The sequence below is a fragment of the Mirounga leonina genome, unplaced genomic scaffold, assembly GCF_011800145.1.
Source record: "Mirounga leonina isolate KUSES-001 unplaced genomic scaffold, KU_Mleo_1.0 Mir_168, whole genome shotgun sequence".
Taxonomy (NCBI): domain Eukaryota; kingdom Metazoa; phylum Chordata; class Mammalia; order Carnivora; family Phocidae; genus Mirounga; species Mirounga leonina.
Window position 1 is genome coordinate 65,458,623 of NW_023270426.1, and position 23,808 is coordinate 65,482,430.

A 23,808-nucleotide genomic window follows, 5' to 3' on the forward strand; every position below is an offset into this window, starting at 1 on the left:
CACATGTCCAGGTCAGGACAAGGGAGCTGCTGTCAAAATCTACTGTTTTGGCTTTTCCAGCATTTATCTCCCCACTTTCCCTCTAATAACAGTTCCCTGATTTTCTTCTTCTTTTTTTAAATTTTACTTTATTATGTTATGTTAGTCACCATACAGTAGTACATCATTAGTTTTTGATGTAGAGTTCATGATTCATTGTTTGCGTATAACACCCAGTGCTCCATGCAGAACGTGCCCTCTTTAATACCCATCACCAGGCTAACCCATCCCCCACCCCCCTCCCCTCTAGAACCCTCAGTTTGTTTCTCAGAGTCCATAGTCTCTCATGGTTCGTCTCCCCCTCCAATTTCCCCCCCTTCATTTTTCCCTTCCTACTATCTTCTTCTTCTTTTTTTTCTTTTTTAACATATAATGTATTATTTGTTTCAGGGGTACAGGTCTGTGATTCATCAGTCTTACACCATTCACAGTGCTCACCATAGCACATACCCTCCCTAATGTCCATCACCCAGCTACCCCATCCCCCCCAACCCCCACTACTCCAGCAACTGGAGGACCGCCATGTTCACCTTGCACTCAGTCCACACAGTGGGTGAGACATGCTCCATTTGGCCTTTCTGAAGTTAGGAGCCATAGGCAGACTATGATTAGCAACTCATTAAAAAAAATTCTCCTAAAAGTAATATTGCTCTCTATTCTACTAAGCTGGATTTCCTGTGGCTCATATGGGTCTGCTCAATGTATCCTGATTCTTTTCTATCCTCTCTCTTTTATTACCCACTACAGCTCCTCTTATTCAAATTCTGGCTTGGTGTGGACTCCTGGGGGTCCAGACAGAGGGATGAAGCCCTATGAGAACTGCACTGTCCTTGGAGCCCACTCCTACTGGAGGGTGAGATGCTCCTTCTCCTACAGGTTCCTGTGAACTATCAAGGGTCAGACCCTACTCCAAAACTACTGGTGGGAAACAAGCCCCAGGAAGAGAAGCTCAGGCTCAGGTCCCGGTCAGCAGCGTGGACCAACCAACACCCCTGGCTCTGCTACTTAGTGATTGTGAGACACAGGCCTCCTCAATTTCGGGACTTATTTCCTCACTGGACAAATGGGAAGGCCAGGCTCTCTGATCTCTAGGACTCCTACCACCTAAAATGCATGATTCTCAGAATCAGTAGTGTTTGGTGACTGATGTGAAAGAACAGGGCAGGTATCAAAGATCCCACTTTATTTTCACACTGGACTCAGTAACTCCACTGAGAAAAAGCCAAACCCCCTCAGTTTGCTTTCCACACATCCTCGCCTCTACCTCATCTGCCCCATACTGACCATCCCTGCACTGACCGAGGAATGCTCCAAACTCATGTTCTTGTATCCTCTAGAGGCTGGCCTCTCCTCTCCATCTCCACGAACCCTGTATGAGTCCCCTGAGGTCAGACCTCAGCCCCCTCTGATTTTCCTGCTTCGACCTCCCTCTTTGGACAGTGTGACTACTACTGTAATGATCCCTTCTTGACTACAGATTACTTCTTCCTGCTCCTCTCCCACCTTCAGGCCTGGGAAGGGCCACTTATGTATTTCTTGAGCATCCTCCAGAGTGCCTACTCCCAAGGTCAGCCCTTGGAAATGCTCACATGTGGTTAGTATTCAGATGAAGTAATGACAAGACTTCTAAAATAGGAACAGGACACCAAAAAGGATGGAAAAAGACACGTGTCAGTAGCCTAACAAAAATAGCAATATACACAGCTATTTTAGTTTACAACACAAAGAGAGTTCCAATATCTCCTTTTAAATAAAGAATGGTGCAAAAGTTTAAAAGTGGTTTGGGATTTTCCTCCTTAGAGTTGAATGACAAGTAAGAAGGCTTTGGGGTTGCTTCAGGCAGCAAAAGTCATCGAATATTTAGACCTCTCCTAAGGTTTAGGACACTTGTATTAAATTAGGTGGGTCTGGACAGATAGGTCGACTTTGCCTTATGGACTTGACTGGGAATTTATGGGACATTGAGTTCTGAGTTGGCAGGCTTGCAATGAAACTCAGGTGCCACGTCTTCCAGAAAGTTTTCCATGACCACTCCCAAGGCCAGGGTGGGAGGATCGCTGTCCAGGAGAGGCATTCACCACACTGCCATGAAATTATCTGCTAGTGCTCTGCTCCACAACCCTAGGCTGTGAGCAACCTAAAGGCAGAGTCTGTGACTAAGTCATCTTTGTGTCTCTGTACTTGAAATATAGTTTGTTGGATGAATAACTGAATGAGGCCTGGAAAATTAAAACACAAGTCATTAAGGCACCTGACAAAATGTTCAAGAAATCCTCGTAAAGAAGAGAATTAAATATATATACTCATTATTTAAAAAAAAAATCCCATTTCAATATACCCTATGTGGTATGTAAAATGCAGTAATATAAAAAATATATTAATGTGTGAATTTCAGAGGGATAATTGGCCATTAAGTTCAGACAGTCTGAAATGACCATTTTTGCCTGAGTGTAGGATATGCTTATTATTCTTTGGAAAATCAGTTTCCTATCAAAAAGCAAACAAAGTTTTTGCAAATATTACCTGACATCTGTAGGAGTAGCCCATTTTAATAGGAATTTGCTTTATAAAATCTATAATAGAGCCATTGGGCTTTTAGAGTGTAGAGAATTACACTCAGATCTGGGCAATCCTAAGAAACTTTATATAACTTTCTATCTAAATAATGGCAATTTAAGCCATCTTTCATAGAGAGAGACCTAGTAAACACTACTTAGATGAAAGAAGCTATCTATTTTAAATAAGACCAGCTAAGTAGTAGATCAAAGGCGCCACATACATTTACAACCAAATGGCACTGCTTCTGAGATCAAAGTACTGCTGGGCTGAGAGAACAGAAGAGCCTTTTCCCAGAAAGCATGAAAAAGGACTACGGAGACTTAACCAATATCAAGATTTTAAAGCAGACACATGTCTTTACTTATTGTTTCAATGTACAGAATCTTTGGTTAAAATGGGGGAGAAAGTGTACCAATTAATAAGTACATAAAATAAAATAAATTCTGAACCATCAAAAGGCTTTTCTTGCTATTGTTCTTTGCATTTCTGAAAGACAAGTACTTCAAAATGTCTATAATGTTAACCAGCCGCTTTCTTCTAAAATTTGGAGCTACAAATCCAAGCCAGTAAAGGCTGCATATTTTTCTTTAGGGATCTTTAAATGAGATCTCTCAAACCATAAGGGCCTGCACTTGGGCAAGAAATTTAGCCAAAACCAATCTGCTTGGCAAATCTAAATCAGAGTGTGGATTCTGCTGTAAGAACAGGCACCATTAGAATTTCCATCAGTAGGAAATGCTGTAAGAAAATAAAATATGGTAAGTGACAGGACATTTTATTGATGTGTCCAAACTGGTCATCAAAGAAAAATCAGTTGGGGAGTGAATGAAGTATGATGTTATTTCAAAGCAATTTCCGGCTAGAATTAGACTTCCCAGGTTGTATGGTTTATTCTCGCTGTTTTTCAGCCAGACCCCAATCATAAACACAGATTTGTAAACCGTGCCTTATCCGCTAACCATTCTTACTTGTTAATACAGAGAGACAACTTCTGTCCTTTGCACTTTGTTAAAGTGCAGAGCTGCAATATTTAATAGTTGAGATTTTACTGAAGTCAGCTGTGCATTTCTTAGGCATATGGAGCCACATGCTTTTCAAGTGGCTATTAGACCCCACTCAGACATTTATCTTGATGCTCAGATGCCTTTCATTTGCTGGTACATTATAAACCACTATGATCATTTCAAAGCCTCCTGGCTCTCATCTAAAATTAAAGCAAAAAAATAAAAATAAAAATAAATAAAAAAGTGTCTGTGGCATTGCTGAGGAAAACTATTTGAAGGCAGAGGTAACCAGCCCTGAGACAGCTCCCTGTGATCTCTGCTCCTGGCATTCACGCCCTTATGCAGTCCCCTCCTACACTATACCATGGTTGGTCTATGTAACCAATAGAATATGACAGAAGTTATGGTATGTCACTTTCAATATAAGGTTATAAAAGACACTGTGGCATCTGTCTTGGTAACCCTTGCTTTCTCTCTTAGATAGCTTGCTCTGGGAAAGGTCTGCCATGTTGGAAGCAGTCCTACAGAAAGACACACATGGCAGGCAGATAATGCCTTCTGCCAACAGACATCTGAGTGAGATTGAAGCTGATCCTCTGGAACCGATCAAGACTTCATATGACTTCAGCTTCAACCGACAGCTTGACTACAACCTCCAGGAGATCCTGTGCCAGAACTACCCAGCTAAGCTGCTTCCAGATTCCTGATCCCCATAAACAATATGAGACAATGAATGTAAGTTTTGAGGTAATTTGTTATCAGGCCAAAAATCACTAATATAAAGGCATTTCTCTTTGTTGTTATCCTTATTTTGCAGATGAGGAAACAAGTTAGATCCCAAGGTCATACAACTTAAAAAGTAATGAAAAAAAGGCTCCTGGGTGGCTCTATCAGTTAAGACTTTGACTCTTGATTTCAGATCAGGTCATGATCTCAGGGTTGTGAGATCGAGCCCCACATTGGGCTCTGTGCTGAGCATGGAGCCTGCTTAAGACTCTCTCTCTCTTCCTCTGCCCCTCACCCCTAAAAAAAAAAAAGGTAATGAAAAAATAATTCATCCCCAGGTCTGCCTGACTTGAGAGCCCAATTTTTTAACTACTACACTCTTCTGCTTATCACAGAAATGATCACTCACCTTGAAATAGAGAGAATATATAATTTGGCTAAAATCTCACAGCACTTCCCTAATCAATATAGTTTTTTAGCCAAAGCTCCTACTTTGATATTCTGTGGCTCATTTTGACAAAAGACTTCAAGATTATCTCCACCCATCCCTGCATGACAAACTCAACTTCATTCAGAATGAAAGGCCAAAGTGGAAGCAGCGCACTGTGACAAGCAACTGTGCTCAATGAGGAAGGCAGTGTGCTGACAATTATTTTAATATCTGCTTCCCTTCTACTGTCCTTTCAATGCTTTCCTCTACCTGGACTGTAGGGAGGAGGAAAATGGAGAGAGGTGTCAGCTATGATTAGATAAGAAGATCAAATGCCCGGTAGGAAGTTTCTCATGCTGGCTCAAAGTGACCCCCTTTTTTAAAAAAAAAAATTAAATTCAACTAATTAACATATAATGTATTATTTGTTTCAGAGCTACAGGTCTGTGATTCATCAGTCTTACATAACACCCAGTGCTCATTACATCACAGGCCCTCCTTAATATCCATCACCCAGTTACCCCATCCCTCCACCCCTCCTCCCCTCCAGCAACCCATAGTTTGTTTCCTATGAGACTCTTGTCTCTTATGGTTTTTCTCCCTCTCTGGTTTCATCTTGTTTTATTTTTTCCTCTCTTCCCCTATGGTTCTGTTTTGTTTCTTAAATTCCACATATGAGTGAGATCATATAATTGTCTTTCTCTGATTGACTTATTTCACTTAGCATAATACCTTCTATTTCCATCCATGTCATTGCAAATGGCAAGATTTCATTTTTTTTTTGATGGCTGAGTAATATTCCATTGTATATATATATACCACATCTTCTTTATCCATTCATCTGTTGATGGACATCTGTGCTCTTTCCATAGTTTGGCTATTGTGGACATTGCTGCTATAAATATTGGGGTGCAGGTGACCCTCTGGATCACTACATTTGTATCTTTGGGGTAAATACCCAGTAGTGCAATTGCTGCAGCATAGGATAGCTTAATTTTCAACTTTTTGAGGAACCTCCATACTGTTTTCCAGAGTGGCTGCACCAGCTTGCATTCCCACCAACAGTGTAGGAGGGTTCTCCTGAAAGTGACCCCTTGATTAAGTATGGGGCCAAGAGAATTTGAAATTTTACCACATAAGATTGCTCAATAATTTTAGGAAGTGTTTGCTAACTCTTCGAGAGCAAAAATCATTTAAATTAAACTTTCCCAGCTCCACTGGATAAGAAATTATCCCAAGACCAGCTCATTCTTATCTTATATTTTATTTTGCATGTTAGATCACCAACAAGCCACTAGGAGCCCATAGGGTACACTATGAAGATTATTGATAAGCCTAGGCCAGGAATTTGAACCAAGAGTTCAAAAACTTTAGTGTTCAAAGTAAGATCACCTGGGGGAAATTGTTAAACAAGCACATTCCCAGGCCCCAATCTGACCTACTTAATCAGTTTCTTTTAGATGGATTGCAGTGGCGGGGGGAGAGGGTGGTCTGCATTTTATCAAGCTTTCCAGGTGATTCTGAGGCAGGTGAACCCAGGATTATTTTCAGAGAAATACTGCTCTAGCTTCTGTCCCTTCTGTGTCCCATTTCTAAATGTCAGTGGCAGAACCAGATTTTGTGGGGCCTGAAGTTTACATAATTTGGGGGACCCTGTTTAAGAAGAACAATATGAAATTTAAAAAACTGACATTGTGATTTGGAAGGAGCCTGAGCAGAAGCTTCACTGGCTTCATGGTTGAAAATGGTTAAGTCTCCCCTCTACTATACTATAACATTCTACACTTCTATACTCTGTTTACCAACACAACTAATTGCCTCACACAAACTAATTCTATGACATCAGCTAGGTGTCCTACAATTTAACATAATTCTTAAACTAGCTACCTGGAGATAGCATCACATCCCACAGATTTATGGCTCTGTCCTACAAGACTGCCCCCACTTCAGACATCAATAGCAATTCCAGGTTGTCACTTGGGTTTCTGATCAACCAGCTAAAAATGAGTAATTCCCATGACCCCCTCCTCTGGTTCTATCGTTTGCTAGAAACTCACAGAACTCAGGAAAATGGTTCACTTATGAGCTTACTGGTTTATTCTAAAGGGATAGAGTTCAGGAACAGCCAGAGGAAAAGATGGATAAGGCACAAGTGTGGGAAGGGGCTCGGAGCACCATGCCCTTCCCAGGTGCACCACCCTCTCAGAACTTCAATATGTACACCAACTTAGAAGCTCTCCGAGTTCCAACACAGGATTTTCATGGAGGTTTCATAACATAGACATGATTGATTAAATCTTTGGCCATCAGCAATTAAGTCAGTCTTTAGTCCCTCTCCTTTCCTAGGAGGTCAGATGCTAGGGCTGAAACTTTCAACCTTCTAATCATGTGATTGGTTCCCTTGGCAACCAGCCACCATCATTAGGGGCTTTTCAGAAACCACCTCATTAACATAAACTTAAGTGCGGTAGAAAGGGTTTTGTTATGAATAATAAAAGATACCTTTTTCATTCTTACCACTAGAAAATTCTAAGGGTTTTAGGAGCTCTGTGCCAGGGACCAGGATAAAGACCAAATATGTATTTCTTACTATAAATCACAATATCACAATGGTAAATCTACCTCTGCTAACATCAAAATGTTAATTTCTCACTAGTGAAATTGCCTCTACCCAAGAATCAAGGAAAGCAGTGTTCAGGTTGAAAAAAATGTTCTTTATGACAGTTCTGAAATTAGGCCCTTAGGAAGTATATAAGCATTGCTGACTTAAGTAAGTGAGGTCTCAATTTTCCTTTTCTGCTCAGCAGTTTTTATTTCTTCCATAATTTTCCAAAGTGTGACACTGTACAATGGTAAATTAATCAACCAAGATTAATTCATGGGCCACGTAGATTGTCTTGAAATAAAATAGTGACTTATCAACTTTTTAGGATGTACAGAAGTTCTTAAGTAAAATAAAATTTTGGTAGTCACGTATGTGTTATAAAAATAGAGATACCTACTAAGAAACTAGTTTTATTGTTATTTATTAAATATTTTAAAATTATTGACAGTGTGTTACTTGTCCATAGAAACAGTTTCTAGCTAGGCTGACACAATTTATACTCTGAACGGTTACTTTCCTGGTAGCCTTCATTTGATTAATAATTTTCCCCATGTTTAGTATTAGAAAATAGGCAGGATACACGTGTTGAAACCTGTTTCTGGATGCCAAGATTCATTTAAGTAACTTTTCTCCATCTTAAAAGACTTCTAAAGATTTTTCATATTTGTATTTTAAGACATCAAAAAAAAAGTTTGTAGATCCAGAAATGTATAAAACCAAGTTAGGCACACTTTACTCAGTCACTACCAATGGTAGCCAAGGAGTTGAAAAATAGTCTATAAGGAATGTTCTTATTTTTGAATAAGAACAACAATAAAGTAGCAAATGTGACAGATTGAATGTACATATGAACTCAAAGCTGATGATGTTGTCCCCACTCCCCCAGCCCCCGGCGGTCAAGGGCAGGTCAGTGTTATTTAGGTGGCATTCGCTCAATAGCACATTTACCCAAGGGATCTCCTGAGCTGGGACTTTGCAGGTGGCAAAACCAAATAAACTGACTCTGTGAGAGGTGAGAATTCTTGCCCACATCTTTTAGGCTGTCAAGTCTGTCATTCAAGTTGGTTGGGAACGTTTTGCTTTTGTGAATCGGAGTTCAAGTCTCAGCAAGTGTCTTGCAGAGTTTGTGTGTATGGTCTGCCGGCTCTGGTCAGTGTTACCAACACCTCTGCTTCATCCTGATAGCAAGGCATCAGCACAAAGAATGCCGTAAGCCAGGCCTTGCAGCTAATCATCCCCTTCTCAGTTCCTCAAGACCTTGACTGCCCTGGTCTAAGCATGAACATTTGCATGTGTTCCAATTTATCTAATTGTGGATATATTAGCATTTCCCCCCTTCCAGATGGTGATGTGAAAAAGGGCAACCGTTGAAACTCAGTCACCCAAGTTCATATTATGTCTCTTTCTCCATAGGTCAGGCTGGCTGCAAATATGTTAGGAACAATTTGGAGCTCTGTGTGTGCTGGGAATGGGGGTCTTTGCTAGGTGTGGGGGAGGGGAGTGGTATGGGAGTCCAATTTTCAGAGAAAACTCACTAGTTCCTGTCAACTGAAAGAAACGTTTCATGCACATGGTAGGTCAGAATGTTATTTTTATAATATAAACCACCTGGCTTCCTCCTCGTTTACCTCTGCCACAAATGCTATTCTACACACATACCCTCTTAGAGCAAGGTCCCTGGTAACTAATACAAAACCATGTTGTGTTTTGCTCCTTGAGGTTTTTGCTTTTCCCTTTTTTTCTTTTCTTCTTATTCTTTTTTCAAGTTAAGGTGAAGACAAGATGAATTGATCAGGGCTCAAAGTTTTGGTTTATTTTTATAGTTGCTTTGATGTAAAAGGACTTGGCTCTGATTGCAATGAGAGGGATGGAGGAGGGGGATGGGGAAAGATGGAGTCAGCTTTTCTTCCTCACTCAGCAACTCCTGAGATAGTTAGCATCTTCCTAAAGCTCATCAACTAGTTGTGATAGCTTCACAACTATCTTGTGAAGATAGTCCCAAGTCTTTATTTACCACGTGGATTCTCTCCCTAAGCATTCCTTTCACTGCACTCTGCTGTTCTCTTTGGAGGCCAAGCATCTCTATTCATTTTACTTGCTAAGAAAAGACACAGATTAAAGTTAGGGAATGGGACTGGGGAATAAATACAATGTCTCATTAAAACAATATGCACTCCCAGTTTCATGAGCAAGTCATTAAAATCTTGACATATGACTTTGAAATGGGAAGGGGTTATAACTAACCTTCCTATCTTTGGGTCTCATTAGTTGCAAAACAGGATGCTTTCCCGTGGAGATTTCAACCAGGAAATTCCTCCTTTAGAAGTTAAGTTACATTGCATAGTGTGTTGTGCATTTGAGTCAAGGTATACAAGTCTAGAGACAGAGAAGAGGTCATGGATGATTTCAAATAGAAATACTTGGCATTAAAACAGCTTTAGTGCAGGGCAATAGTCTCAATTTTATGGCAGGAACCAAATCTCTATTTGAGACATAGAATGTTAAGGCTAGGCCTCATTTAATAAGCAGTGAAAAGAGCCTTACGATTCTAATTAGCCAAGTCTATGAATTAATAAAAATTTCTTTTAGTCCTTCTCTCCTGGTAAAAACTTAATTTTATAAACTAGTTTATTGTGATTTAAATATACTTCTAATTCCCTGGCCTTTGAGAGGAATCATTCAATGCATGGAAGTATAAAACATGTTTTATATCTGCTATTACAGGTGAAATGTGCTTACTGCCTCAAGTAACTAAACACAACAAAATCAAACAGTCCTATCTTTTAGACAGTACTCATCTTGGAAAAGTAATTTTTCTAGGTATCTTCATAGGCAAAGGTTTTGGTCTGAAAATTAAGAGGCATAAAAATGAAAAGGCCTTTTAGAGATAGAGCTTTGCTAGGAGCTCATCTGCTCTGAGTGTTCCTCTTATGTCTCCCAACTGTGCAGCTGTGTTTTGTAGCACAGAGCATTGGTTGAAAAAGAAAAAAAAAAAGATCGGGTGCCTGGGTGGCTCAGTTGGTTAAGCGACTGCCTTCGGCTCAGGTCATGATCCTGGAGTCCCAGGATTGAGTCCCACATCGGGCTCCCTGCTCGGCAGGGAGTCTGCTTCTCCCTCTGACCCTCTCATGCTCTATCTCATTCTCTGTCTCAAATAAATAAATAAAATCTTTAAAAAAAAAAAAAAGATCAATAACAGCTTGCCTATGGTAATATTAAATGTCTCAGATCCATGGGTTGCTTGGCGATATTGGCAATATACAAACAGCCTAAATACCCAAACTGTATTTAACACCTATATTTATTTTCCATGAAGAAATTTTAACAACAAAAAATATTTACATGAAAAAGATATGATACCCAAATGAATTAGTGTCCTACACTTCAAATAAATCGAGCTATCATATCGATGTTTTATCCAGAGGATACATTTTTTATTCAATCCTAACTTATGCACATAAATAATCACGTGTTCTAGTACTACACTCAAAGGAATTTTTGGTTTTTATTCCAAATAAGAATGAAATTCATTAATCCAAATCACTCTAGCAGATGACATGGAAGGCCACATCACTGGCTGGAAAACAAAACTTGAATCACAAACCTTTTAATCAAAATATAAAATAAGATAAAATACTCAAGTTCTCCTTTTGCACTTGAAAACAAAAACAGCTGCTGAAGCAGTGAGTGGCTTTCCTTCTGAGTTCATCAAGAGGGGAGCCAGACGTTGATCTGATGGCCCTTGTGTTGCTTGTATTGTAAAAAATGGAAATTACTGCAAGTTTTCATGGTCATGATATGTGGCTAGGGAAGGATTAACTGCCTAGACGAGAATGGCACAAAGAAAATAAGTCGAAAATGCATGAATTCCTACTGAATGCCTATAATATTAGAGGATGGTTTCTTTTATAAAAGACACAATAAGAACTAATGTGTTTCAATATAATTTTCTAAAAGAAAAACAGTATCAATAGATCATTTTATTTATTGTTTTGAAATTCAAAAATGCATCATATTTTCACTTCTCTTTTTCTAATACTGTAGTAACTTATGAAGACATACTTTAAACAAGATTATGACTGCTTTCTTTCCCTCTGGCTCTCTGTTTTTTGTGGGTTGTGGTGTCAAGACTAACTGAAAATTCTTTAATTAGTCTTCTTGGACAAAAGCCTCCCATTTACTTCAGTGGGAGGTTTCTTTGCATAAAACCAGTGGTTTGTGTCTATCAGAGCCTTTGACTGCTTTCCTTTGATTAATCAGAAAACTAAAGCTCAGTCTGAATACCATTTTTCTAAAGAATGAATGGGCATAATCTCTTACAGCTTTCATGAAACCAGAAGGATTAATCCTTCAATCCAGTCCCATACTCCACTTCAAGTATTTTCAATTACTTGGCACCATTGGAGGTGACGTCCATGGCTCAGTAAGAAGGCTACTGCTGGCATAATGGTTTCTCCATGTCTCAGCACATGGTCTTGGCATTAATAATCCATTGTGAAATGATTTGCAATGCACAAGGGTGACATTTGATTATGTGAAAGGCATTGCAGGAATAAGCATGTAGGCTCTTACTGGCCAACTGCTGGCAAAAACATGATGAAATGTTATATGGTGAAAATAGCATTTAAGATGGTTTCTGAACAAAGAAAAGTGTAAGGACATTGCTTTAGGAGAAATTTTCTCTCCTTTTTTTACTTCCTGATTTTCCTTTCTCAAATCATATTTTGGAGGGTCAAAGGGGTTAAGGGGCCAGATTTGTCAGCCAATCACCCAAACACATTTTCAAAACATTTGATTCAGGAAATTCTGCATCTTTTAAAGCAAGGATGTTAACAATGAGAACTTTAAAATATAATGATTTAAACATAAGGTAAAGGAGACCCTGAAATGATTGGAGAAATCACCAAGAGGCCTCCCTGGTGAAGAGTTCAGTTTTTTCATTTTGTCTTCTATTTTTCAAAGACCACAATGAGGATGTTGAATGTACTATCAAGGGGAAGTCCTATAATTTTGAGTAGAAATTTATGAGATGATTAGGAAATTCATAATTCTCAAGGTAGTGAAAGCAAAAACAAAAACAAGGAAATTTGAATTTCTTAAATTTATATCCTCTAGATCCATTCACTGCTCTGTCAAATATGTTACATTCTAGGAGATTATAATGAGTGCATTTATTACATATAGACAAACATAATGCACACTTGGGTGAGGGAATGGCCAAATCTTGCTTATTCTTGGTCATGGATATTGGGTAGAAGGAAAGTTACTATGCACAAATTAAATTCAGAGAGAATTAGATTTTTTTTTACATCAATATTTTTAAGTTAATCCACCTTTAAAACTTTAAACCACAGATATGAACATAATAATATTACCTGATTTTAATGTTCCTGACTTTTCTTTGCCAGCCCACCATCTTACAGTTAGGTAAAATATCTTATTTGATGTATTGTATATAATAGTACATACTATTTTGTACATCAATCAATAGTGATTATATACAATAATGGACAAATATAAACTCCATTGATTTTTGAGATTTGTTATTCATTCATTTAGCTATTCATTCAACAAAATTTATTGGGCACTTACTATATGCAAAGCACAGTGTTTGGAGTCATAGGTATATAAGGATATAGACCCTATCCTTGAGACATTTATGTTTTATTATAGAGACAGAACATGCACATAAGTAGCAGCTAGAAGAAGTAAAGGCATGAATGAGGAACAGTAAGGATGAAGCACTGAGTGTCAGAAGAGGAATTCAGGGAGATAAAGCTGAAAGAGTAAGGAATTTAGACTTTAATAAGAAGGTAATAGGGAGCCATTGAAGATTTTTTTTTAACTTTTAATTTTGAAATAATTTTAGACTTACGGAAGAGTTTCATAGATAAACACAAAGACTTCCCAAAAAGTAGTCAATTTCATCTCTGTTGTTTAATATAATTGTTTATGTATTATTATTATTTTTTTTAATGAGAGACAGAGAGCATGAGAGGGAGGAGGGTCAGAGGGAGAAGCAGACTCCCCGCCGAGCAGGGAGCCCGATGCGGGACTCGATCCCGGGACTCCAGGATCATGACCTGAGCCGAAGGCAGTCGCTTAACCAACTGAGCCACCCAGGCGCCCCTGTTTATGTAGTATTCTTATAGCATACACCTATAATTGCATTCCTTTTATCATGCTTAGTGTAGTATATGCTTTGCATTTTTTTCTTACTCAGAAATGCCAAAGATTTTTCTTTCTTATCTTTTCAAAAAAATAGTTTGGTTTTGTTGACTGGGTTTGCCAGTTTTCGCCCTATTACATCAGGTCCTCCAAAGCTATCTTACATAAAAATTCAATCTACATTAAAATAAAATTAAAAACTAAAAACCAAACCAGAGATCAATTATAAATCTAGTATCAAAAAAAGCACCTTCATCCATCTTTTAAGCAGAATGTTGTCCTTAAGTCCCATACAGCCATGGAGCTCTGTGATTCTTTTGTCATGATCCTGTTTGGAATACGGTGGCCATTTCAATATGAAAATTTATGCTTTTCTTTAACTCAAGAAAATTGTTTCTGTTGGGCTGCCTGGGTGGCTCAGTTGGTTAAGCATCCAACTCTTGGTTTCAGCTCAAGTCATGATCTCCGGGTTGTGAGACTGAGCCCCACCTGGGGCTCCGAGCTCAGTGGGGAGTCTGCTTGAGATTCTCTTCCTCACTCTCTGGCCCTCCCCCGCTGACTCATGCTCTCCTTTCCCCACCCCCTTAAATAAAAATAAATAAATAAATAAAAATAAATAAATAAATATCTGGGGGGGGGAGAAAATTGCTCCTGTGATTTATTTCCTCCCCTCTGTTTCCTTTGTCTCTTTCTAGAACTCTTATTAATGTCTACCTCCAGGATTTATCTCCATGTCTCCTGTATTATTTTTTTTTTCCCATCTCTTTGTCTTTTTGCTCTTTGTTCTAAAAGATTTACTTTACTATTTATTTTTTATTTTGTCATCTCCACTAATTTGGCTGTGACCTATGTCCACTCATCTATTTGCTCTTCTTTTATTTATTTTTATTGTTCTAATTTGGCAGTCGTATTTTACATTTCTTGTTCCCTGCTTTCTTCTTTTTTCATAGCTGCTTTCGATAAATATCCTCCCCCAATTTTCTGAGGATACTCACTGGAATCCTCTCTTATGTCATCTATGGCTTGAATTATTTATATTCTTTTGTTTGTTTGACTTGGCCTTTCTCTTTTGTTTTTGGTTTTCCTCAAATGTTTGGTGGTCTTTAGTCCATTGACATTCATGCACAAAGAGAATCATTCAGTTGGCTGGCAAGACCTTGCTCTGTGGCTGAGTAGGTCTGTTTCCTCAGAAGGCCCCCCCTTGAATGGGAAGCCTGATGGCAGCTCTGTATGAGTAGGCCAGCTTCACCTTACAATGCTTGATGATGGACCTGCAGGCTCATGTGGACTAGGAAACCCCTTCCTCGGTTGCTGCCTTTCTTCCCCGTCTCCTGCCCCTCATCCTTGTCTGTCTGTGGTTATATTAAGCTCAGTGGTTTTGTTTTCGTTTTTTGGCTTTTTTAAAAAAGGTTTTATTTATTTATTTATTTATTTGATAAAGAGACAAGTCATGAGCAGGGGGAGGGGCAGACGGAGAGAGAGAGAATCTCAAGCAGACTCCCCATTGAGTGTAGAGCTGGATGCAGGGTTTGATCTCACAGTCCTGAGGTCATGACCTGAGCCAAAACCGAGTTGGCCATGCTTAACCAACTGAGCCACCCAGGAGCCTGTATTAAGCTCTGTTTTGAGGCTTCTAGACCCACTTTCAAATCACCCTCATCAGGCAATTCACTGTTGTTAGTCAGAGGTCAAACAGAGGTCCATTGTTGATCAATGTTCAGGGTAGGAGAAAGCAAGACCTCAGTGGCTGGCTGGGCCAGAAGTTTTGAAAATAGTTCTTTAATTAGCCTTAAAATTAGCCCCAAGCTACTGCTAGAATAATCTTTCTGAAACATATTTGAATACATCAGTCTCCTGCTCAGAATCCTTCAGGGGTTCTGATTTTATATAGAATAAAACCTATTCTCCTTTGCAGAGCATAAAGACCCATTATGGTTTGATATGTGGGCCTAACCCGTCATCTCCTACCACTTCCCTGCCATAGACGTACTCAGGCTTCCCAAATTCTGAAAGTGCTGGTGGTTTTCTCTTTCTGAGGCAGGCCTTTTCACATGCTGTTCCCTATGCTAGGAAGATCATGTCCCCTATACTGACTAGCAAAGATACCCTCAACTGCATATTTCAGCTTGTGCTTGCATTCCCCATAAATCCTTTGACTTATCTGAGTCAGACATAGGTTTGTAGGTCCATTTGTTAAACTATATTCTCCCCTGACTTCATAAAGGTTTGAAATAACATGTAATAGATACACAGTAACAGGATAAAATAAATGAGTGAGGCACACTAGGTTCAAAGGGAGAGTAAAGGTAGAAATATAAATAATATCAAGTATGACATTAGTCCAAAAAATTACATGACATGAAGTTTTGTAGACTTACACTACCAAGACAACATAACTGAAAATTTGCTTCTGTTATCAAATCTATGAGGGACACTTGAATGCTTGTTGAGCATATTGTCCATAAAATATAAATAAGACATTTTTGCCAGTTATTGAAAATTGAGAGATAGCTTACTGCACTAAAGGAGTACTTATAAACTGAGAAGTTTCTTCTTTATGCTTTCATTGACCCTCAAATATAACTCTATTTGATTACTCTATTTTTTTTGCACACTGATTTCCTCAAGGTATGGACTATATTCTCATTACTTGGCCCAATACTTGATATTTCCTAGTCACTGAATGAATATATGTCATATACACTGGACAATCAGATGTTGATGGTTAATATAGGCAATGTTTTTGTGTGAGTTGGTATACAACTAGAAATGTATCATCATTACCCTTATCATAGACATAATAAAGATTTAACCAACTAGAAGAGTCTTTATAATAATTATCAAAAAAAAATAATTGGAATACCTAGTACGTGCCAGATAAATACACTGCATATATATCTCATGACTTTCAACTAACACCATGGATATTATTCCCCATTTCAAAGTCAGGGAAATCAAGAAGTTAAATAAGTGTCCCAAGGATATATAGTTATTCAGAGATAGAACTTGGGCTTAGCATGGGTGCCTGAACCCAAAACCTGTGAGTCTCAACCTTTGCTGTTGGTTCATGCTTTGGTGTATAGTAGATTGATTAGGATTTGATTCAAAATTCAAGGAAGTGGAGACTTTCTACTGATGGAAGGGCCCTGATGGAAGACTTTATAGAAGTTTCCTTGTTCTTTATGGTTTATTTCAAAATATTTTGAGGGAAGGCAGCAACTATCAGGCAAATAAAGTGATATAAAATTAATTTTCCATAAAGAAATATCAGGGGACACTCTAATATAAAAACTTCCATTTTAATGGAATGCAACATAACTTTCTTTTCACTACAACCAAGAAAGCTTATAATGTTACCATTTTATAAAAAGACTTACTCTATTTTAACCCAGTTAACTTTTACTGACCAATTTATGGTTGTTTCTTACCTGAAAGTTGCCAAAACAGCTTCCCCCTGGGAGGGTCACATAACTCACAAAGGGAGGTCCTGGAGATGGCAGCGACTCATAGACCACCACGCCTTCACTTGGGAATGCAGCTCTCTGCTGCTGCTTGCTTTCCCAAAATTCCTGTAGCATTGACACAACATTCACTGAAAAACATAAAAAAACATAATCAGTTATTAAGGATGGATGTACTCTGGCAAAAACAAAATTTTATTTGCAGGCTGGATTGTGTAACATGTCGTTTCTAGATTAAGCAGAACAGAGTATATATGTATATGGTGGGAGGGAGTGCTTTCAGTTGTGAAAGAAGCAAATCCTGTTTAACACAAATGTGTTTATTTCTTCATGAGTATGGTTCAAGTGGTTTGGTACCCTAATTCTAACAATATTGCAATATATTAAACTTACTTTATAAATTAATTTTTAATATCAAAAATTCAAAAATCTCACTCTTTCTTCTTTGAAAATTTGCCTCAGTGAAGTTTAGAGCTATGGTTTTCCATGGCCCCTGCTCCTGTTTCTCATAGATTCTTGAACCTGCCAAGTGAAAGCCAAATTTGGAGGTAAAAATATAAAGTGTAATTTTAATTGGGACCCACCTATTATAAGATTTAAGAAGAGAAAGGCAGAAAGAAGAAAACTCTTTCATGCTCTTCTCCATGTCAATCTAAAGGAGAATGAAAAGCAATTGTGTAATAAGCAGGAGGCTGGAAAAAGCCATAAGTGAAACTAATAACATGGAGACCTTGTTAAGGACCACGTCTGTTAGATGACTTCAGAAAACAGAGTAATGGCTACAGCCATGTGGTTTAGATTAAATGACCTATGATAGCCTGCAGAAGTTTCAGATCAAATTTGGTTGGTTTGTTTATGCTGTACTGCAAATTGAATTGTGGAAATTAACAAGGATAATAGAATTGTAGCGTCAAAAGAGACCTTTCAGGTCATGCAGGCAAAGCTCTGCCTAATGTAGGAATTCTTTATACAACACTATTGACAGCTGCCTATATGGTTTATACCTGAACAAATGGAAGGACCTGGTACTTGGCACACTTTGAGGCAGCCCATTTCAACTCCTAATGGTTCTACCTGTTGTGAAAAGATCCTTCTTGGGAGTAAGCTGAAATATGCTTTCCTGTGAGGTTCATGCAAATGGTCTATTTCTCATTTCTGGGGCCTCACAGAAGTTTATACCCTTATCCACATGAGAGTCCACCGCGTGCACAAAGGCAATATAGGACATCTGTTGTTTTTGCCTGCCTGGGAACAGCACAAAGGTTTTCCTTAAACAATCATCTTTCCTTCAACCATGTCTTCTCCAGGATTGAGGGATGGGGGTTTGACCAAAGCCAAGTCATTTAGAACCAATGAATGCATCCAGGACTTCTGTTGGAAATGTTTGAAGATGAGATTCTCCTTTTTCCCTAGGGTTGCTGGGGTAATAGGAGGTAAGTGTGGCACAGTCGAAGCAAGGGGGAAACTTGGCTGAGAAGAAATCCAACAGAGAGAAGGGTAGAACCAAGAGATGCAGAAAGAAAGACTAAGTTCTGATGGCATACTTTGAGCCCCTGAGCCAACACATCTGCTTTTTCCTTTAATCATTTTAACTGGTGTCTCTCACATGTATCTGAGAGTACACTAAAACAGACAACTCTCAAGTTCTAGATTGTTTTTGTTCTTCCAGTCTTTGCATAACATGGTATCTATGCCCTTTGGCATCCTCCTAAAAACATTCCTAACTGTTCTTCAAAATGTTGGGCTTTAATATTTTTCAGGGTGTCAGGAAAGTCACAGAGTTTGACCTGGAGGCAAAAACAATGCATAACCACTTTCTAAGCTGTTTACTAGAGCACCTGTCTCCTTTACCTCATTCCTAGGTCACGGATCAGCTTCACAGTGTATAGTTCAGGCAAATTCTCAAGATGCCTAAGGAATTAGATGCCTGTGTATATTTTAAAACTGTAGTGTTCAGTATTTAAGAAGTGTTTTGGAAAAAAAAAACTGGGAAAAGGTAAGACTATCAGAGAGGATAATTGAATTAACTAAAAAGTACATGTTGAAGTGGTCAAGGTGACATTGGTCATTACAGAGTTTTTCATTCATTCAAAAATATTTAATAATATTTTCTATCAGTTGACACATTTCAAAATAGAATTTTTATATCCTAAACTGTATTTCTGCTTCCCATCTTCCCCTGCTGCCCAACTCCAAGAAAACAAGGATTTTTGAGCTGGTTGACTTGCATTTCTACTTGGAGGTGATCTCCAGAATTCAGCAGGATGTCCTAAAGATTGAAACCTAAAACCAAAGCCGGCCTTTGCTCTGATAGTCAACAAGGTAAATTAGCCTGCTATTTTAAGTTAGTTCATTGTTGAATGAATTTTAGCTGAGAACTGGCGTAGGGAGATGAAGACTCATGATTGTCTAGGTGAAATGAACACGAGATTTTTGACATGTAAAGCTATGTGGATTAAAGAGTTCAAAGGTATGTACTAAGTAGAATTCTACATGAATAAAAGTAGCAGTTTTCAAATTTTTCATTCTGCAACCTTGGAAGACTTCTTTGATAGTCCTATGCATGTCATCACCTCTAAAGAGTACAATGTATGTACATGCACACACACAATCCATCTTTCTATCTCTATCTCCTCTTGTCGACTGGAAAACCAGATGAATGGAGTGCAGAGGGAAGAGGGCCAGCTTGCTATTTGGAATTCCAAAGATCAGTATATCAGAGGATGCTCTATTTAAAAAACACATGCTCCTTTATATTTTTGAAGTAGCAACAACAAGGTTCATGGACAATATCAAAGAAAATGCAAGCAGAAGCTCAAGTTCTGCTGAAGAAAAACACAAGTTTGAAGAGACGCCTCATTACACAGTTTAGTCCTTAGGAGCAGTTGCACTTCAGTGCTCAGCCAGTGATCCTGCCTTCCTTATTTCAGAACAGATTTGGGCTACCAAGCATGTGATATCCATCCCCACACCTAGTGACCCATCAGCACAAGTGCCCAGCTCCATGTTATTTTTTCCAGTCTCAAATGGCATTGTTCTAGTAGTAATTCTCTTCACCTCCTATTTTTATTCACACCTTCTCAGCAGCCAAAAGTATGCTTTAGATAAGGAATAAATGAATCAATCAATCCATCAATTAAATGAAATACCCACCCTTGGGACTATATTGGACTACTAGTTATTAATATTATCCTATTGTAGAGAAGCTGCTAGAAAAAATATTTTATATCACTATCTCTGCTTCCTTATCTTCCATTCGTTTTTAGCCCTCCACAATCTGACTTTCTTCTACACTTTATTCCACAGAAACTGCTCTGGCAAATATCACCAATTCCTAATTTTCAGTCTTTATGTATTTGACCTCTAACTGCATTTTTACACAGCTGATCAGTTTCTTCTAGAAACTCTCATATCCCTAGGCTTTTCTGACAGTATTTGTCCTGATTCTGCTTTTCTATTTCTAATTGTTTCCTCTCAAATTCTTGTGTGGGTTTCTCTTCCTCTGCTCACTGCTCATGTTGACTTGAATAAGAATTTTATCCTTTTCTTGCTCTCTTTCTACCATTCTCCTTAAATGACATAACTTATCTCCATTACTCCATCCACCATAATATAAGCTGACAGTTTCCACACCCTTCTCCTATAACTCCAACTTTGTTAATAGATACTTCGTTAGATGTGACACAAATGCAACATTTCCCAAGCTCAACTCATTTTCTTTCCCATAAACTCTTCTCTTCCTCCTGAATTACTTAGAAAGTAATATTATCACCTCCCAGTCACCTAAATCAGAAACCTGGCAGAAACCTTAAACTTCATGTCCTCTTTCCTTCCTAATAATTAATGCCCAAGTTTTATCAATTCTATATCCTGATGCCTCTCATAGTTCTCACTTCCTTTCAATTCATACTGCCATTGCTGCAGTGGTTCATATCTCACCAAATATACAACAATATCCTCCTGAATTCCATTATTCTCCTATCCAACCCAACCTCCAATTGTTTCCCAGGTAATCTAAATCTCGTAGCTCATCAAATCACTCATAAAATCCTTCTGTGAGTTCTTCATTACCTACAAGATAAATAACTCCTTGGCAACGCATAGAAGATCCTATGTCTTGATGTGCTTTCTCATTCCATATTTCTCTCCTCAGGTCACCTTCCAGGCTTCATATACTTCCATGATTTCTATGCTACTGGCAAGCCCTTTACTTCCATTCCTACACGTAGAATGCCCTTTTCTCCACTGACTATTGTCTTCCTAGATGGCCTACTCATCTTTTAAGATTAACCTCCAGCATCAGCTACTTAAAAATAAAAACAAAAATAAAATAATCACTAAACCCTTGATACAGAAACTGCAGTGCTCGAAGAAGCAGCCTGGATATCACCAGGGGACTTGTTAGAAATGTAGAATTTCAGGTCCCACCCCAGGCCTATTGAACCAGAATCTGCATTTTTAACAAGATTCCCAGGCAATCCGATGTGCATTGAAGTTTGAGAAGCCTTGTTGTAGGAACAAGTTGTTATTCTCATCTCCTTTATTATGTATCTATTATATTCCAGGCACTATGCATTTTCTCATTTAATTTTTACAATATCCCCTAGAAATGGGTATTATCATCCACAACTTACAGATTAGAAATTAAAGATGCTCAAGGTATAATTACACAGCTACAAAGTCTTAGACCTGGGATTTTTAACCTACTGCTGTCTGAATGCACAGTCCATGCTCTTTGTTCATTCCAAGACATTCTCTAATTATGACAGAATTTAAGTTGTTTTCATGTGTGTCTATCTCTACTGGAGATGGTGCTCTTTAGAGGAAGAATTATATCATTTTTCCCACAGTATCTGGAACATGGTAGAAGCATAATAAATATTAGCGGAGTGTTTGAATATCATCAAAGTATAAGAAATGTGCTGCATTTGTGAGGCTGTTGGCAATATGAGGCTCTCCACAAGAATTACTTCACCTGTTTTCCCAGGGGCCATTTTTTTTTGACACTTGTTCTTGACAAAGTCAAATAAAGCAAAGGTCAATATTTGTATATTTTCATACAAGTGATATGACATGTTTCCAGCTTGGAACTATCCCACTGAATGAGTGGTCTCTGTCCATGTGAACAGGTATACTGATAACCAATCTTCAGCCAACACTTTGCTCTGGTTTAAAGCAATGGTGTAAATGCCCACTGATTGTGTGCCTCAGAGAGGGCTGTGACTAGGCCTCCCACTCTGGTCCCTCTCTTAAAATAAAGATGACTAGAGGAGAGAAATGAGAGGAACAAGAGGAACAAGAGGGAATGACAAAAGACTGAAGAAGGGCTTGGACTGGCTTTCTGGGCAGAGGGCCATAAGCAAAAGTAAAGGTCAAGTCTGTCTGCTTGATTGTGCCTTCCACCTTAATGTCAAGGAGCTATAGTCTGGAACATATCCTTTTTGGTTATGCATTAGTTCTCTCTAAGTTTAGTAAAGTTCTTTTTAAAAAAGTTTCTATTTTGTCTCAACGGACACTAAAGTAAAAGGGATTTATCCACAGCCAGGACAAGATAAATTGGTCATCCATAGTGAACCTGGACAAAACATGAGGGAGGTAATGCATCTGAAGCTGGAAACTGGGAGAAAGCAGGTGGCTAACAATTTGTCTGATGCTGGAGTCAGGACAAGCTGAACAGCCCTCCTAGTTCAAGGTTTAACACCCACAGGTGTTAACACCCACAGTTACCTTTATCAAGGTAACTGATGTTAAACTGGTAAAATTACTATAAAGAAGTAGAATATCAAATGGCTGAGACTAGGGATGTGGGAGGAAGTAGAAAGAGAATTGTTGGGGAGATCCTAAGAATAACAGCATGAAATCCAGTTCATTTTTGTGACTTCTATCAGTTTATAACATCTGGAGTAAAGAAAACAATTTAACCTCTGAATTTACTTTGCCCATCAAGCTTCTTAATCCATTGCATTGCCCCAAATTGCTTTCTTAGACACAAGTGATTGACTCTGATATGGACTAAATTTTTGTGCCTCCTACCTCTCCCCTCCGTCCCCTACCCCCCAATTCATATGTTGAAGCCCTAACCCATAGGATGATGGTACTAGAAGGTGGGGTCTTTGGGAGGTAATTAGGTTTAGATGAGGTCATGGGGCTGGGGCTCCCATGATGGGATTAGTGCCCTTATAAGAACAGACAGAGACATCAGAGCTGCCTCTCTTGGCCATGTGAATATATAGCAAGAAGGCAGCCATTTGCAAGCCAGGAAGAGGTCTATCACCAGGAAGCTAATATGCTGACAACTTGAACTGGGACTTCCCTGCCTTCAGAACTGTGAGAAAATAAATTTCTGTTGTTTAAGCCACCCAGTCTACGGTATTTTGTTGCAGTAGCCTGAGCTGACTCACACAAACCTCTTTAGCAGTTTTGAATATTTTGTGTATCAACATGACAATTTGCAAAGTAGTTTATAGGCATTAATGTAATTACTTTCTTTGTCACTGTGTTTTGAAATTTCAATGTGAGAGAGTTTTGAGAGTGGTAATTCAATCCCCAAACAAATCTCTCCTGAATGAGGTTTTTGTTTTTCCCTATCTCAAGTTTTCTTTTTGATTATAAAAAGGTGAGCATTAAGGCTTTCACAAAAGGCAGTTGACCAGTGAAGATATCCAACAATGTGGAATACCTTGACCATCCAACCTTTGACCTTCTCAGAAATCCTCGATCAGCTTCAGCAAAGCAGTATCTTTACTTGTCCCTGAATATATACTTTTTTTTTTTTTTAACCTGTACCTTGGTTCAAGTTCTCCCGGGAGTGTTGTT

The 23,808-nt window shown here is 38.6% G+C and overlaps 1 protein-coding gene across 8 annotated transcripts in view; it reads right to left on the minus strand.

Annotated features, from left to right (window-relative positions):
- Window positions 1-23,808, minus strand: part of LIX1 (limb and CNS expressed 1) — a 67,592-nt gene that overhangs the window by 14,916 nt on the left and 28,868 nt on the right. For 7 of the 8 annotated variants that reach the window (XM_035014942.1, XM_035014944.1, XM_035014945.1 and 4 more), the window contains one exon: window positions 16,960-17,123. In XM_035014942.1, coding sequence (XP_034870833.1) covers window positions 16,960-17,109 — 150 coding nt within the window. In that variant the 5' untranslated portion in view covers window positions 17,110-17,123. Of the gene's footprint in view, window positions 1-16,959; window positions 17,124-18,843; window positions 22,067-23,808 lie in introns of those variants that run through there. The other variant, XM_035014946.1, reaches the window with a different exon arrangement.